This window comes from Erinaceus europaeus, chromosome 2 (assembly GCF_950295315.1).
Source record: "Erinaceus europaeus chromosome 2, mEriEur2.1, whole genome shotgun sequence".
NCBI lineage: Eukaryota > Metazoa > Chordata > Mammalia > Eulipotyphla > Erinaceidae > Erinaceus > Erinaceus europaeus.
Genome location: NC_080163.1, coordinates 202,672,750 through 202,691,414, shown reverse-complemented (window position 1 = coordinate 202,691,414; position 18,665 = coordinate 202,672,750). Strand labels below are relative to the sequence as shown.

Below are 18,665 nucleotides of genomic sequence, written 5' to 3'. Positions count from 1 at the left end.
GAAAAGAAAGGAAAAAAGAAAGAAAGAAAGCAGTAGCTAGAAGAAACCCGATGAAATAATAAAATAATATAGGTAGTTTGCCCTGCAAAGCCTTGGAAGCTCCCAACCAAGTATCTGAGTAAATGTCACAGTAATTAAATAATTATCCCAGCCTGGGGGCTGCCAGGGATGACTGCCAACAGCCTCCCACCGCCCCTCCCCATCCCTATACTGTTTCTGTCTCACAAATATCCCCGCCCTCTTCTCTGGTGAAGAAAAAAAAAAAGAAGAAGGTCTGGTTCTCCTATCCCAGAAAGTCCCCACCAAGTCTTTGCTGGGTTTTCATAGCATTTCTCCATAATACATTTTCAGCTTTCTTCCTTCACAATATTTATAGCATTTGGGATCATGTGGGCTTCACATCAGTCCTGAGGGAACTAATACAGATTTGATGAGCTTATGGTGGTTATCATTGAAGGGCAGAGCACAGGACCTTGGTGCAGTCGTATGCCCCCATTGTCTTAAAAATGTTGGAAACCATTGTTGAATCACTAATAAAAATGTTTAAGATAATGGAGAAATGACATCCTGGTCTCTCCATCATGGTGTGCATGGAATTGCCTTGGAGAAGGTGGGGTGAGGACAGAAACTGCTGACATCCAAGGTGGCTTTTCCCTTGGGAATTCTAATGTTGATGGACTAAGGAGCAAACGCCTAAGCTGAACCCCCAGGTATAAAGTCTTCTACAAACACTTTGTAGAGAATCGTGGCACCTGGCTGAGCGCACATGTTACAGGGCACAAGGACCTGGGTTTGAGCCCCGGGTCCCCACCTGCAGGTGGAAAGCTTTGTGATTGGTGAAACAGGGCTGCAGGTGTCTCTCTGTCTCTCTATCACCCCCTTTCCCCCTCTCCATTTCTGGCTGTCTCTATCCAATCAATCAATAAAAAAATAATAAATCAATAATAAGTAAAAAAAAAAGACGTTATATAACTGGAGCTTTAAGGTAGTGTTATTTTTATCATAAGAATAGAAGCCTGAAAGCAGCCTTTCCAAATTATAGTAAGACGGTAAGATTCAACTAAGAGTCTCTCTCTCTTTAATTTCTTTATTGGGGAATTAACTGGTTTACAGTCAGTAAATGCAATAGTTTGTCCATGCGTAACATTTCCCAGTTTTCCACATAACAGTTCAACCCCCACTAGGTCCTCCTCTGCCATCATGTTCCAGGCCCTGAACCCCCCACCCCCACCCTAGAGTCCTTTACTTTGGTGCAAGACAACAACTCCAGCCCAAGAACTGCTTAGTTATTTCCCTTTTGATTTTGTTTCTCAAATTCTGTCTATGAGTGAGATCATCCCATATTCATCTTTTTGTTCCTGACTTATCTCACTGAACATGATTTTTTCAAGCTCCATCCAAGATGGGCTGAAAATGGTGAAATCACCTTATTTAAAAAATATATATATAGCTGAGTAGTATTCCATGGTGTATCTAGACCACAACTTGCTCAGCCACTCATCTGTTGTTGGACACCTGGGTGGCTTCCAAGTTTTGGCTATTACAAATTGTGCTGCTGTGAACACAGGTGCACACAGATCTTTTTGGATGGGTGTGTTTGGTTCCTTAGGATCTATCCCCAGGAGAGGAATTGCAGGATCATAGGGCAGGTCCATTTCTAGCCTCCTGAGAGTTCTCCAGACTGTTCTCCACAGAGGCAGGAGGCACTGACATTCCCACCAGCAGTGCAGGAGGGTTCCTTTGTCCCCACAACCTCTCCAGCATTTGTTGCTGCTCCTTTTTCTGATGTGTGACTTTCTCACAGGAGTGAAGTGGTATCTCCTTGTCTATATTTGCATTTCTCTCACAATCAAAGACTTGAAGTATTTTTCATATGTTTGTTGTCTTTTTGGGTCTCTTCTTTGATAAATATTCTGTTCCTATCCCCTCCCCAGTTTTGGATGAGGTCATTTGTTTTCTTGTTGCTGAGTTTTGTGAGCTCTTAATATAATTCTCTGTGTGTGTGTGTCCAAAAGGTTTATGTATTTATTGAGAGGAAGACAGACAGACAGTTCGACAGACTCCAGAGCACTGCTGAGTCCTTTGCAGTGTCAAGGATTAAACCTGGGGCCTCTCACATGCCCACCAGTCAGTCAGTCAGTCACTCTGCCTACCCACAGAGCCACTACCCCTTGCAGCCCAGCTGAGAGCTTTAGGAGAGAAACAGTGCAATTTCTGCTGTCACTTGCCAAGACCATTCTGAAGTCTTCAGGATTGCTACGAACTTTAGTTTAGTGATCGCATGTATAAAAGTTATCTTAAGGAAAAGTCTTAACTGTGACAGAGGTTGTAGCCTAGGGAAGCTGTTAATGATAGTGAGAATAGCAATCTATCTCAGTTTCACAAATTTGGTGAAATCTGGCTACATTGACTAGAGTTGATGTTGGCATGAAAAATCGGTGTGAAAAAAAATCGGTGCGGCTGAAGAAAATGAATGACATTAAGAGATACTTATGTCATGGCTAACTTTGCTCACTTATAAAAACCAAACAAACAAAACAAAGTATGTCGCCGTGAGGGGTGAAAAGCTACAGGACACCTCAGAATGTTTGGTTTCTCCTTCCTGTGATAGGGTGAGGCTCAGTGGCTTGGGGCTCATTAAACAGAAACAGTAAACAAGGATTTCCCCAGAGGAAGGCAAGAGAGAAGCCAGCCCTCTGAAGGCTAATTTCCCAGGTCTACCAGTGGCCAAACGAAGTATAATCAACCGTTTTGTAAAGTCAGAAGGAAATTGTCCAGTATCTACAGACATATTTTGAACAACCAAATTTAGTCATTTTTTTTTCTTGTAAGTCACTTTTGATCTCTGCAGTACTTGCTCTTCAGAGCCCAGCAGGGTGATTTACAAAGAACATTTATTTAAAGCTCCCACAGAGGAGATAGGTCATTGGGATGACTGTGATTGAGTTCCGTTCACAATTTCAAGCTCTTGTTGAGTAAGGAAGCTTGGGACTGAGAGAGTAGCCCCCGGTGTTGGAGGAGACGCAGTGGGGCATTCAGAAAACTCACAAGCCCAGAGGTCCTGGAGGGGCGCAGACACACACGGTGACATTGATGACTACCTGACATGGACAGTGAACTTCAGCCTCTGCACAGAGACATGCAAAGCCAGAGGCATGGGAGTAGAGAAGGAAATTTTCCTAGAAGAGGTGAAATTGAGACTGAAAATAAAAGTGTGTCTGTAAATGGACAACAACAAGATACCACTTCACTCCTGTGAGAATGTCACACATCAGAAAAGGCAGCAGCAACAAATGCCGGAGAGGCTGTGGGGACAGAGGAACCCTCCTGCACTGCTGGTGGGAATGTCAGGGTGTCCAGCCTCTGTGGAGAGCAGTCTGGAGAACTCTCAGAAGACTAGAAGTGGACCTGCCCTATGACACTGCAATTCCTCTCCTGGGGATAGATCCTAAGGAACTAAACACACCCATCCAAAATGATCTGTGTACACATATGTTCTTAGCAGCACAATCTGTAATAGCCAAAACCTGGAAGCAACCCAGGTGTCCAACAACAGATGAGTGGCTGAGCAAGTTGTAAAGATATATATATATATATATATATATATATATATATATATATATATATATATATATACGTATACATGAATATATTACTCAGCTGTTAAGAATGACGAAGTCGGCAATTGGGCGGTAGCACAGTGGGTTAAGTGCACATGGTGCTAAGCACAAAGACCAGCATAAGGATCCTGGTTCAAGACCCCCAGCTCCCCACCTGCAGGGGAGTCGCTTCCCAGGCGGTGAAGCAGGTCTGCAGGTGTCTGTCTTTCTCTCCCCCTCTGTCTACCCCTCCTTTCTCATTTCTCTCTGTCCTATCCAACAACGACATCAATCATAACTACAACAATAAAACAACAAGGGCACCAAAAGGGAATAAATAAATATTAAAAAAAAAAAAGGATGACAAAGTCACATTTCACCACCTCTTGGATGGAGCTTGAAGGAATCCTGTTCAGTGAGATCAGCCAGAAAGAGAAGGATGAAGATGGGATGATCTCACTCATGGACGGAAGTTGAGGAATAAGAACAGAAGGGGAAGCACAAAGCAGAACTTGGACTGGGTTTGGTGTCTTGCACCAAAGTAAAGGACTCTGGGGGGTGGGGATGAGGGGTTGCTCAGGTCCTGATGTTGATGGTGGAGGAGGACCTAGGCTGGGGTTGAAAGAGTTAGGCAGAAAACGGAGAAATTTTTATACATATACCAAACAACTGTATTTACTATAAACCATTAACCCCTCAAACAACATAAAGAAAAAAAAAAAAAGATGAAAAAGAAAGTGCATTCTATTAGCTATCTGCAACACAGAATTCCAAGTAATGTTTTTAATTTTAATTTTATTATTCCTGTGATGAAGGCATCTTGTTCTAGACAAGACTAGATCTGGGGTTCAGCGAAGGTGGTCAGCTTCCTTTCTGTGCTGACTCAGTCGAAGCTAAGTTCTCCATACATCCAGGCTCTCCTGTCTCCTGGTATCTGCTCACTAGCAGTCTGTGAGAATTGGCATCAAATCTGTTTGGAATCCTGCCCACTCTAACAGCCAGCAGGGTGAGGTGCCCACCGTGTGGGGTGATGAGGGGAGGGCATGCTGACTGGGAATTCCATGGGATCCCACAGTGTCAGTGTCGGGAAGTGGCGACTTCATCCTACAAAGCAACAGAAGAAGCATCGAGATGGGTAGAACTATTGAACAAACATGGCGACTTAGTGAGAAACTAAAAGGACACGTCACAAAATCCAGAGACGTCAAAGCGTTCCAACGTCATTTTTTGGAACTAGACTAATACATAGGCCTAAAAGGTCTACTTTCAATTCTAGATCTGTCCTGAACTTCGCAATTTTGTACTTGGCAGTTGTTTTATCTATGAATGATTTTCCTTATCTTCAAAGTAATCCATATTATTTTAGAATATTTATTTATTTATTTATTCCCTTTTGTTTCCCTGTTTTATTGTTGTAGTTATTATTGTTGTTGCTATTGATGTCATCATTGTTGGAGAGGACAGAGAGACATGGAGAGAGGAGGGGAAGACAGAGAGGGGGAGAGAAAGACAGACACCTGCAGACCTGCTTCACCGCCTGGGAAGCGACTCCCCTGCAGGTTCGGGGAGCCGGGGGCTCGAACCGGGATCCTTACTTACACCTGTCCTTGTGCTTTGGATGTTTTACATTCTTTAGATGCATTTCAGAATAGCAAATCTTTAACTAGAGTATTTAAAACAAGTTAGTCTACAAAAATGGGACTTACCCACTTAACTTTTGGAAATTTCATTCACTATGCAGAATTATGCCCCTGATTTAACTCATGTCCAATGCACAGAGCAATTCATAAGGTTAAGTAGATTAAACCCATAGTGTTCAAAGATATTTAATATTTGAAACACTTAAAGGTACTGTTATGAAGAAAGAACCCTGTATCCACTGCATGCTTTTTTGGTATTTTGTACAGTCTTAAATGTTATTTAAGTGTAGTCATTGAAAGTCTAACTCATAGATTTTAATTTTCAAAAGCCACTTGTGCCCCATCTGATAAAGTGAATGCTACAGAGTGGACATATCGTGAGACACCGGAGCAGAGACTCTCAACAGCTAAGGAAGATTGCAGTGTGGTAATGTCGTGGGGAGAGCGCATAGCTTCCGAGTTCACGAAGGTGAAAGGGAGTTATCTCATCTTACCCTGAAATGAAGCACAGGGTATTGGATCTCACACTCGCTTGGGGATTATCTTGAGGAACAACACTGGAGGTAATAAACAGGAAATAACAAGTAAATAAACAGGAAATAACAAATAAATACACAGGAAATAACAAGTGTGGGGGAGGATGTAGAAAAAAACGGAGAACCATGAGACTAGACCACCACCTGACACCGTGCACTAAAATGAACTCAAAAGGGGTCAGATGTCTGGAAGTTAGACCTGAAACTATAAAGTATGTAGAAGAATACATAGGTGAAGGGGCTGGGCAGTGGTGCACCTGGTTAAGCACATACCTTACAATACGCAGGGACCCGAGTTAGAACCCGCACTCCCCACCTGAAGGGGGAAAGCTTCACGAGTGGTGAAGCAGGTCTTCAAATGTCTCTCCGTCTCTCTCCCTCTCTACGTCTCTCCTCTCTCGATTTCTTTCTATCTCTAACCAATAATAAATAAATAAAATACACTGGTGAAACATTTCAGGACCTTAACATTAAAGATGTATTTGTAGACTCCACCCCACAGACAAGGAAAACGAAACCAAAAATAAACAAATGGAACTTTATCTATCCCGAAATACACAATGTCATCTTTTTCAATGGCAGAGTAGAACTCCATTGAATAGATACAACTTCTTTTTTTTAATATTTTATTTGTTCCATTTTTAATCAGAGAGACTCATACAGAGGAAAATACATAGAGAAACACCAGAGCCCTGCTCATCTCTGGCTAATGGTGGTGTGGGGATTGAACCTGGGGCCTCAGGGCCTCGGGCATAAAAGTCTTTTTAAAGAACCATGATGCTGTCTTCCCAGCCCTGCTGTGACTTATTTATCCAGCCATCGGTCAGTGAGCATTTAGGTGAAATAAGTCAGAAACAGAAGGATGAGTATGGGATGATCTCACTCTCAGGCCGAAGGTGAAAACAAGATCAGAAGAGAAAACACAAGTAGAACCTGAACTGGAATGGATATATTGCAGCAAAGTAAAAGACTCTGGGGTGGGTGGGTGGGGAGAATACAGGTCCAAGAAGGATGACAGAGGACCTAGTGGGGGTTGTATTGTTATATGGAAAACTGGGAAATGTTATGCATGTAGAAACTATTGTCTTTACTGTCTTTTGTAAAACACTGATTCCCCAATAAAGAAAAATTTTTTAAAAATTTAAAAATCCAAAAAAAAAAAAGCAAACAAAAAAGAAAACACAAGTAGAACCTGAACTGGAATTGGAATTGGTGTGTTGCACCAAAGTCAAAGACTCTGGGGTGGGGGTGGGGAGGAGAATACAGGTCCAAGAAGGATGACAGAGGACCTAATGGGGGTTGTATTGTTATAGGGAAAACTGGGAAATGTTATGCATGTGCAAACTATTGTCTTTACTGTCAAATGTAAAACATTAATTCCCCAATAAAGAAATTAAAAAAAAACAATATATGCTTGCACAAACACATCAACCTGTTCTTATTTAATCAGGACGTTCCTTGAACTTTGTTTATTTACGCTTTAAAAATCCCGGGCATGTCTGTTCCTCCACTTCCTGGGACACTGGCTTCTGGCCCGGCGACCTTAGAAGGCTTGCCTCCTTGCCATGCGAGCTTGCTCAGCATACTGGTCCTTGCCAAGTCCCCAGTGAAGGCTCAGTTAACTCATTCCACGACACCCTGTTTAGGGCACCCGTGGTCCCGGTGTCTTGCATGAAATACCATCTTTTTGCTCTAGGTGCCAAGTGTGTTTCCAGAACACCAGAAGTGTTTCCTGGTTAGCAGGAAGACTGGAGGTCCCTGTCTGTTTTGCCACAGGTTGACGGGCTGGACGTGGACACCTTCTTCAGCAACATCGAGTCCGTGCAACAGGTCTCCGCCACACTGCTGTCCTTGCTGGAAGAAGCCACCACAGACGTGGAGCCGGCCAGGCAAGTGATCGGTATGTTTGTTCTCCTCTCTGGTTCTGGGAAACAACAGGCAAGTACTGTAATAGCCTAGGCTAGCTGCGCTTGGGTTTTCTGTTTCTGATTCCCCAAGCTTCCCAGGAGATCCACAGCCGCTCAGCCCGTCTTCAGGCTCCTCGTAACCACACCACCTTTGCCTATATATTTTGCAGAGGGCTTTCTCTCCACTTGTGGGTTTCTCTCAGTAGCTCTGAGTAAACCATTTGTTTTTTTCTTTTCTTTTCTTTTCTTTTTCCAGAGCACTGCTCAACTTTGGCTTATGGTGCTGTAGGGGTGTTGTAAATGACGTCCAATTAAAATTAGGAGGCAAAAAATAAGGAGTTGAAGCAAAGTATTTATGCTTTTGCAAAAGGGCGTGCCGCTGACAGTGGCCATCAGACAGCAGTGCGCCCCCTTCACCTTTCTCCCATCTTTTATACCTGCCGCTGAACTATCTCCTCCACCTCTGGGCTGGGCTTCAGAGCTCACAATCTCCTCGCTGCCTAAATAAAGAAAGGAGGGAGAGAGTCTGAGGGTCTCTGCTGGAGGATTAGCAAGCACTGCAAGGAGCTGACCCAGAGAATACAAAACAATTGGCCACAGGTGGTCACAGATAACACTTTATAAAAAGAATTTTTGTACTAAACAGTCATTCTATTCATGTTCTTTTGAAGAGAAGACCTAACCATCTCTCACAGGGGGATTGAACCTGGAACTTTGGAGCCTCGGGCATGCGAGTCTCTTTGTATAACCATTGTGCTGTCTACCTCCCGCCCCACCATTTGCTTTTCAGTTTTCAGCCTTTCAACCTCTTTGCCTCCCAGATGTTCTCTCTTGTTTTATGGCTGCCACTTACACGATCCTTAAATAATTAAATATTTAGGGGGGCAGGCAGTGGCGCACCTGGTTGAGTGCACATGTTACAGTGCGCCAGGCCCCAAGTTCAAGTCCCCAGTCGCCACCTGCAGGGGGAAAGCTTCACAAGTGGTGAAGCAGGGCTGCAGGTGTGTGTCTGTGTCTCTTTCTCTCTACCCCACACTTCCCTCTCGATTTCTGGCTGTCTCTATCCAATAAATAAATAAAGCTAATTAAAAAAATTTTTTTAAGAATTAAATATTTAAACTTTACTGGATTTACTGATTTTAGTCCCAATGTTTTCCCGGTCTTATGCCTCTGGCTTAACTGATTTTTGAATTGCAGAACTTCTTTGTGGTCTTTTGGGGTTTTTTTTTTGGGGGGGGGTGCATGGGTGGGGATGAAGATTTATGAGATGTGTTCACGAGTTCTATCTTTCACATGCTTTTCTTGTACGTTTGTGTTTGTGCTCTCCGACAATCAAACATATCTTCTTTTGTTATTGCTGTTGTCGCTGCATCTTCACTGCTCTCAGACGACTTTTTCAGATAGAGAGGAGCGGAGAGGGAGAGGGAGAGAGACCCCACAGTCCAAGGTCTCCCTCTACTGAGGTGGGGACCAACTCCAAACCTGACAAACAGACGCCCTATGCAGGTGACTCACCTAGCTGACCCTATAAATGTGCTGTTGGGGACTCGGGCGGGGAGTCGGGCAGCAGCGCAGCGGGTTAATCGCAGGGGGCGCAAAGCGCAGGGACCGGCGTGAGGATCCCGGTTCAAGCCCCCGGGTCCCCACCTGCAGGGGAGTCGCTTCCCAGGCGGTGAAGCAGGTCTGCAGGTGTCTGTCTTTCTCTCCTCCTCTCTGTCTTCCCCTTCTCTCTCCATTTCTCTCTGTCCTGTCCAACAACGACAACATCAGTAACTACAACAATGAAAAACAACAAGGGCAACAAAAGGGAAAATAAATAAATATTTAAAAAAGAATGTGCTCTTGGTACTGTTCTGTTTTATTTTATTTTATTTTTTATTTACCAGAACACTGCTCAGCTCTGGCCTATGGTGGTGCAGGGGATTGAACCTGGGACCTGGAAGCCTCAGGCACAAGAGTCTGTTTGTATAACCATTATGCTATCTCTCCCTATAGAATGTTTTCTTAATCTGGTAAGGTTTGGGGGTTTTTATGGATTTTCGGCTCCGTGCATGTATAATTTCACTGTTGCTAGGCAGTGGGATTTTTCAGTCAGAGAGAGAGAGAGAGACCAGAACACCAGAGCTTCCCAGCTGGTCTGGCAGCTCCCACGTGGGGCTGATACTCAAACCTGGGCCACGGATTTGGCAAGATACTCACCATATCCTCTGGTAAACTATCCTTCCAAATCCTGGTGAGGTTTTTGAAAAGGAAAAACAAAAAAAGAGGGAGGAAGACATGTTATTCGGAGCATGTCAAGCTACATTCTTTTTTTTTTTTAAATTTTATTTATTTATTCCCTTTTGTTGCCCTTGTTGTTTTATTGTTGTAGTTATTATCGTTGTTGTCGTCGTTGTTGGATAGGACAGAGAGAAACAGAGAGAGGAGGGGAAGACAGAGAGGGGGAGAGAAAGACAGACACCTGCAGACCTGCTTCACCACCTGTGAAGCGACTCCCCTGCAGGTGGGGAGCCGGGGTTCGAACCGGGATCCTTACGCCGGTCCTTGTGCTTTGCGCCACGTGCGCTTAACCCGCTGCGCTACAGCCCGACTCCCCGTCAAGCTAGATTCTTTTTTTTTTTTTCTTTTTTATTTAAGAAAGGATTAATTAACAAAACCATAGGGTAGGAGGGGTACAACTCCACACAATTCCCACCGCCCAATCTCCATATCTCACCCCCTCCCCCGATAGCTTTCCCATTCTCTATCCCTCTGGGAGCATGGACCCAGGGTCATTGAGGGTTGCAGAAGGTGGAAGGTCTGGCTTCTGTAATTGCTTCCTCGCTGAACATGGGCGTTGACTGGTCGGTCCATACTCCCAGTCTGCCTCTCTCTTTCCCTAGTAGGGTGGGGCTCTGGGGAAGCTGAGCTCCAGGACATATTGGTGGGGTCTTCAGTCCAGGGAAGCCTGGCCGGCATCCTGATGACACCTGGAACCTGGTGACTGAAAAGAGAGTTAACATACAAAGCCAAACAAATTGTTGTGCAATCATGAACCCAAAGCTTGGAAAAGTGGAGAGGTAGTATTAGGGAGGTACTCACTGCAAACTCTAGTATACTTCTGCTTTCTTACTTTGGTGCCATACTCCAAACTCAGTCAATTTCTGCTTTGCGTTTCTACTTCTTTTTTTTTTTTTTTACATGCATAACATTCCCCAGATTCCCATTTAGCAATACAACCCCCACTATTTAATTCATCATTTTTCATGGACCTGTATTCTCCCCACCCACCCACCCACCCCAGAGTCTTTTACTTTGGTGTAATACTCCAATTCCATTTCAGGTTCGACTTGTGTTTTCTTTTCTAATCTTGTTTTTCAACTTCGGCCTGAGAGTGAGATCATCCCATATTCATCCTTCTGTTTCTGACTTATTTCACTCAACATGATATTTTCAAGGTCCATCCAAGATCGGCTGAAAACGGTGAAGTCACCATTTTTTACAGCTGAGTAGTATTCCATTGTGTATATATACCACAACTTGGTCAGCCACTCATCTGTTGTTGGACACCTGGGTTGCTTCCAGGTTTTGGCTATTACAAATTGTGCTGCCAAGAACATATGTGTACACAGATCTTTTTGGATGGATGTGTTGGGTTCCTTAGGATATATCCCCAGGAGGGGAATTGCAGGGTCATAGGGTAGGTCCATTTCTAGCCTTCTGAGAGTTCTCCAGACTGTTCTCCACAGAGGTTGGACCAATTGACATTCCCACCAGCAGTGCAGGAGGGTTCCTTTGACCCCACATCCTCTCCAGCATTTGCTGCTGTTACCTTTTCTGATGTGTGACATTCTCACAGGAGTGAAGTGATATCTCATTGTTGTCTTGATTTGCATTTCTCTGACAATCAGAGACTTGGAGCATTTTTTCATGTGTTTCTCGGCCTTTTGGATCTCTTCTGTGGTGAATATTCTGTCCAATTCCTCCCCCCATTTTTGGATGGGGTTATTTGTTGTCTTGTTGTTGAGTCTGGTAAGCTCCTTATATATGTTGGTTATTAAACTCTTATCTGATGTATGGCATGTAAAGATCTTCTCCCATTCTGTGAGGGGTCTCTTGATTTGGGTAGTGGTTTCTTTTGCTGTGAAGAAGCTTTTTAATTTGATGTAGTCCCATAGGTTTATACTTGCCTTAGTCTTCCTTGTAATTGGATTCGTTTCATTGAAAATGTCTTTAAAATTTATGCGGAAAAAAGTTCTTCCAATATTTTCCTCTAAGTATCTGATAGTTTCTGGTCTAACATCCAAGTCCTTGATCCACTTGGAATTTACTTTTGTATTTGGTGAAATACAGTGATTCAGCTTCATTCTTCTGCATGTTTCAACCCATTGTTTCCAACACCATTTGTTGAAGAGACTCTGCTTTCCCCATGTAATAGTCTGGGCCCCTTTGTCAAAGATTAGATGTCCATAGGTGTGGGGCCTCATTTCTGGGCTCTCAATTCTATTCCACTGGTCAGTGTGTCTGTTCATGTTCCAGTACCAAGCAGTTTTGATGACAATGGCCCTATAATACAGTTTGAGATCTGGCAGTGTGATGCCTCCGGTTCTGTTCTTTTTTCTCAAGATTGTTTTGGCAATTCTAGGTCTTTTCTGGTTCCAGATAAACATTTGTAGCATTTTTTCTATTCTCCTAAAAAATGTGCTTGGGATCTTGATGGGGATAGCATTAAATTTGTAGATGGCTCTGGGTAATATATTCATTTTGATGATGTTAATTCTTCCAACCCATGAACATGGAATATCTTTCCACTTCTTTGTGTCTTTTTCAATTTCTTTGAGTAGTGACTCATAATTTTCAGTATACAAGTCTTTCACTTCTTTGGTTAGGTTTATTCCTAGATATTTTATTGTTTTTGTTGCTATAGAAAAAGGAACTGATTTCTGGATTTCAATTTCTTCTAACTTAGTGTTTGCATAGAGGAATGCCACTGACTTTTGAATGTTAATTTTATAGCCTGACACATTACTGTATTGCCTGATGATTTCCAAAAGCTTCTTGCTAGATTCCTTAGGTGTTTCCATGTATATTATCATGTCATCTGCAAATAAGGAGAGTTTGACTTCTGCTCTTCCAATCTGTATTCCTTTAATTCCTTGCTCCTGCCTGATTGCTATGGCAAGAACTTCCAACACTATGTTGAATAGTAATGGTGATAGTGGGCAGCCCTGTCTAGTACCTGATCTGAGGGAAAATGCTTCCAGTTTTTCACCATTGAGTATGATGTTGGCTGTAGGTTTGCTATATATAGACTCCACTATCTTCAGGAATTTTCCATCTATTCCTATTTTTTGTAGTGTTTTGATCATAAAGGGATGTTGTATTTTGTCAAAGGCTTTCTCTGCATCTATTGATATGACCATGTGGTTTTTGGTCTTGCTTTCGTTGATGTGGTGGATGACATTGATTGATTTACGTATATTAAACCAACCTTGCATGCCTGGGATAAACCCCACTTGGTCATGATGAACAATCTTTTTGATATACTGCTGTATCCGGTTGGCTAGAATTTTGTTCAATATTTTAGCATCTATGTTCATCAGAGATATTGGTCTGTAGTTTTCTTTTTTGGTTGTGTCCCTGTCTGCTTTTGGTATCAGGGTGATGTTGGCTTCATAGAAGCTGGCAGGGAGTATTCCAGTGTCTTCAATCTTCTGGAAGACTTTTAAAAGTAGAGGTATTAGTTCTTCTTTGAAAGTTTTGTAGAATTCATTTGTAAAACCATCTGGTCCAGGACTTTTATTTTTGGGAAGATTTTTGATAACTGTTTCAATTTCATTAGCTGTGATGGGCCTGTTCATGTTGTCCACTTCCTCTTTACTTAGTTTTGGAAGTTGGTAGGTATCTAGGAAATCATTCATTTCTTCCAGGTTCTCTAACTTGGTGGCATATAGTTGTTCATAGAAGCCTCGCATGATATGTTGAATTTCTGCAGTGTCTGTTGTGATATCTCCTCTTTCATTTACTATCCGATTTATTTGGGTCTTCTCCCTTTTTTGTTTTGTGAGTCTGGCTAAAGGTTTGTCGATTTTGTTTACTCTTTCGAAGAACCAACATTTACTTTCATTGATCTTTTGTATGGTTTTCCTATTCTCAATGTTATTTATTTCTGCCCTAACTTTAGTAATTTCTGTCCTTCTGGTTGCTTTAGGGTTCCTTTGTTGTTCTTCTTCTAGGTCTTTAAGATGTGCACTCAGGCTATTTATTTGTGCCTTTTCTTGTTTCCTAATGTGTGCTTGTATAGCTATGAACTTCCCTCTTAGGACTGCTTTAGCTGTGTCCCAAATATTTTGATAGCTTGTGTCTTCATTTTCATTGAACTCTCGAAACATTTTGATTTCTTCCTTGATTTCCTCTTTGACCCAGAAGTTGTTAAGAAGTGTACTGTTGAGCTTCCACATTTTGGCACTGTTACTAATCTTTTGTTGATTGTTAAGTGTTAGTTTAATTCCACTGTGGTCTGAGAAGATGCTTGGGATGATTTCAGTGCTCTTGAATAGGCTGATGCTGTCTTTGTGGCCTAACATATGGTCTATCCTTGAGAATGATCCATGTGGATTTGAGTAAAATGTGTATTCCAGTTTCTTGGGATGAATGACTCTGAAAATGTCCAATAGTTCTAGTTTATCTATCTCTTCATTTAGCTCCCTTATGTCTTTACTGATTTTCTTCCTGGATGATCTGTCAAGTTGAGATAGTGGGGTGTTGAAGTCCCCTACTATGATTGTGTTACTGTTAATATATTGCTGTAGCTCTTTCAGTAGAAGTTGGATGTATTTAGATGGCTTCTCATTGGGTGCATAGATATTAATAGTTGTTGAGTCCTCTTGATTGACTGATCCTCTGAGCATTAAGTAGTGTCCATTCCTATCTTTTTTAATCTTATGTATTTTAAAGTCTATCATGTCAGATATGAGAATAGCTGTTCCTGCCCTTTTTTGTGGGCCATTGGCTTGTATGATAGTTTTCCATCCTTTCACTTTAAGTCTGTGTTTGTCTTGTTGCGTTAGGTGAGTTTCCTGTAGACAACATATTGTTGGGTTGTGTTTTCTGATCCATCTTCCTACTCTGTGTCTTTTAATAGGTGAATTCAGGCCATTCACATTTATTGATATCAAAGATTGAAGATATTTTAACGCCATTCTTGTAGATATTTTAGAGTGTTTTGATATATGTTCTATTTGTGGTGGTCTGGTTGTTTATAGGAAACCTTTCAGAACTTCTTTCAAGGCAGGCTTGGTGATGGCTGCTTTCTTCAACTGTTGCTTGTCTGAGAAGGTTTTGATGCTTCCATCTAGTCTGAATGACAATCTAGCAGGATATAGTATTCTTGGCTGAAAGCCTTTCTCATTGAGCACTCGATAGATATCTTGCCATTCTCTTCTGGCCTCTAGTGTTTGTATGGAGAAGTCTGCTGCTAATCTTATGGGTTTTCCTTTGTAGGTGACTCTTTGTTTTTCTCTTGCAGCCTTGAGGATCCTTTCTTTATCCTTATTCCTTTCCAATCTAAGTATGACATGTCTTGGTGTCTTTAGGTCTGGGTTAATTCTGTTTGGGACCCTCTGGGCTTCTTGAATCTTTATGTCTTTGGTGTTGTCTAGACTAGAGAAATTTTCAGCTATTATGGCCTGGAGAACGCTTTCTTCCTCCCCTTCTCTTTCTTCCTCTGGTAAGCCAATAATGCGTATATTGTTTCTTTTGAAGTCATCCCATAGGACTCTGTTGTTGTTTTCAGCATCTCTTAATCTCTTTTTGAGATCTCTTACTTCTTCTTTAGTTGTCTCTAATTCATCCTCAATCTTGCTGATTCTGTCTTCAGCCTCATTGATTCTATTCTCTCTGCCCTCTACTGCTTTCTGGAGTTCATCTATTTTGTTGCCCTGCTCTGATACTGTTTTAGCTTGTTCAGCTAGTTGCCTTCTTAGCTCAGCAATTTCAGCTTTCAGCTCTCTAATAACCATGAGATTATTAGAATTTTCTTCCATATTCTCATTTGTTGTTCCTGCAGTTCTGATTACAATTTTTTCAAATTCTTTACTCACTCCTGTTATTATTTCCTTAGCTAATGTTTGGATGTTGAACTCGTTGTTTTGTGCTTCGCCCTCTGGAGGACTTTTAGCTGGACTCTTGTCCTGGTTCGAGTCTCCATTATTTTTTCTTGTTGTTTTAACCATTTTATATAAGTTAACAGTTTTTTCAATCCCTGAGTTGGAGTTCAGTGGTGTAAAAGCCTTTTTTTTTTTTCCCCTGTAGGCTATGGTAGCCTGAGGGCTTTTAAACTATCAATAGGCTTCTTGGCTTAATCAATGACTCCTGACCAAGAGATAAAGCAGGGTGTGGCAGAGATAATCCAGTGGTTATGCAAAGAGACTTTCACAGCCCTTCAGCTATGCCACCGAGGTATAGGTCTTCTCCTGAGTTTCCCGGTTAGATCTCTGTGCCCTGGTGTCCCTCCCTGTTGCTGCTCCAGATTCTGAGGGTAGTAGCAATGGAAACTCAGAGTTGTACTTGGTGAGTCTCTGGGGAGTCCTTTCCTCCCTTCAGCTGTCCCCTTGTTGGTGGAGCAGACTGGAGGTGGTGTCTCCACTGACAGACTGTCGAACTGTTAGCAGTCACTTAATCTCTCCTTAGGCCCCTCTCTCCTCTCTGTCACCAGCCACGCGTGTTTGTACTCACGGGTGATTTACTGGGTTTCTGTGGTCATTCTAGTCCTGTCTTGTTTCGGTCCGGGTGGTCTCCTTTGGTATTCCTAGTTGATCCGGGAGAGGAGAGGAGAGGAGAGGAGAGAAAGCGATCTGCTGCTCGTAGCTCCGCCTCCGGAAGTCGAATCTTCTCTCCCTTTCTAAGTCATACCTACACCTGTTACTACTTCCGAATGTTCTTCCTTTTTTTTTTTTTTTTCCTCTTCTCTCTTTGGGTCCTGTTGGAATTGGAGTTCAGAGCTCTCTGGGCATCTTCCCCTGACATTTCTCCCCCTCTGGGAGTCTGGACCCACATTCTTTATGGGGAGCAGAAGGTGGGAGTTCTGGCTTCTGTCATTGCTTCTCTGCTGGACATGGACATTGGCAGGTGGATTCACACCCCCAGCCTGTGTCAAGAGAGGTATCACAGCATCATAGCGACCTCTAGTGACAAGGCACCTCCCATGAGCTGCCAGGCATTGCACATGGGTCATGCACTTCCTGCCCCAACACAGCACTCTGTCTGACCTTGAACTTCCCAGCCTCCACAACTATGAGAATGAACGCCTGCCATCTGAGCCACTTTGCCTGTGGCATCTTGTCATGGCAGCCTGACCCAACCCTCCTGTAAATTGTGGAGATGTTGCCTCCGGTGGGGGAGGCCTCTCTTCATCTCACTTTGGCCTCTCTCCATGAGCCACTCACCCTGTGCCAGCCATAGTGGCAGAGGGCAGTGAGGAGGCGAGCCCTGTCACCGCAGGTCGCTTCATGGCCCGTCCTGGGTGGCTCGTGGCAGGACCAGACTCAGTGGATGAGTGGCCCCGTGTGGGTGGGGGTGGAGCCGGGGGCAATGGGAGGTGAGACACGGCTGAGCTGTGTGTGTGTGTGTGTGTGTGTGGTGGTGGGGAGTGGAGCCCAGCGATCTGGAGCAGAGAGACTGTGTGTGTCGTTGTCCTAGTGTCGTGATGCATCGTGGGATATAAATCTCCAATCTTCAGGGAGTCAGGCGGTAGCGCAGCGGGGTAAGCACACGTGGCACAAAGGTGTGAGGATCCCGGTTCGAGCCCCCGGCTCCCCACCTGCAGGGGAGTCGCTTCACAGGCGGTGAAGCAGGTCTGCAGGTGTCTGTCTTTCTCTCCCCCTCTCTGTCTTCCCTTCCTCTCTCCATTTCTCTGTCCTATCCAACAATGACGACGACATCAATCACAACAACAATAATAACTACAACAATAAAAAACAAGGGCAACAAAAGGGAATAAATAAATAAATAAATAAATAAATAAGTGTAAAAAGTTTAAATAAATAAATAAACATATCTCCAGTCGTCAACATTGTTGGCTTCTGCTCAGTTTGCAGTCACGCTTTTGAGAAGCAGAGGCTTAATGCATGCATGTCTAATCAAACGAGGTATTGATTTCCTGTCCCCAAAAGCACCGATGAGGAAATATGGAGCCAACTGCTGAGACTCCTGGGTGCTGCCCCTGGTCGGGCCGGCAGAGATGCCCTGCGAATGATGCCACACACCCGGCAGCAGCGGCAGCGGAGGGCGTGACCTCCCGCCATGGCAGACAGCTCGCTTGGCTTAGCTGAGGGGCAGGGGCGCCCTAAATCAATCCCACTAGCTTCGAATTCTCAGTCTCCTTGGACACCTGGGAAATAGAGAGGCAGCGGCTGGTAAGGAGCTGACAACGTGAGCTGGCGGGCTTGGGCAAAGGCTCAAGGATGACAGCTTCACATCTGCGTGGCTAGATGAATCGACTAGCACATCCATTTATCACTGCAGAGCTCTGAATTTCTAAATGCAATCCACCGAAGCAAAGTGAAGCTTGGGGGAAGTTGACTGTGTCAAAAAATGACTTTTCTGACTAGGCTGATAACTGTGTTTCTGTCACTTAGAAGGGAAATGAGTAGATGTGCCTAGTGACACACCGCTTAGCTGAGCCCAGCACTATCAGAAAATAATGTTTTTAATGACATATTTTGTAATTGTTATTTATTTTTATTTATTTTCCCTCCTGTTGCCCTTGTTGCTTATCGTTGTTGTTGTTATTGCTGTCATCGTTGTTGGATAGGACAGAGAGAAATGGAGAGAGGAGGGGAAGACAGAGAGGGGGAGAGAAAGACAGACACCTGCAGACCTGCTTCACCACCTGTGAAGCGACTCCCCTGCAGGTGGGGAGCCGGGGGCTTGAACCAGGATCCTTACACTGGTCCTTGTGCTTTGCGCCACGTGCGTTTAACCCGCTGCACTACCACCCGACTC

General features: G+C 43.5%; 1 protein-coding gene across 4 annotated transcripts in view; it reads left to right on the top strand.

Annotated features, from left to right (window-relative positions):
• Positions 1-18,665, top strand: part of ARHGEF38 (Rho guanine nucleotide exchange factor 38) — an 88,006-nt gene that overhangs the window by 21,560 nt on the left and 47,781 nt on the right. For all 4 annotated transcript variants that reach the window (XM_060186317.1, XM_060186316.1, XM_060186314.1 and 1 more), the window contains exon 3: positions 7,552-7,675. In XM_060186317.1, coding sequence (XP_060042300.1) covers positions 7,552-7,675 — 124 coding nt within the window. The remainder of the gene's footprint in view (positions 1-7,551; positions 7,676-18,665) is intronic.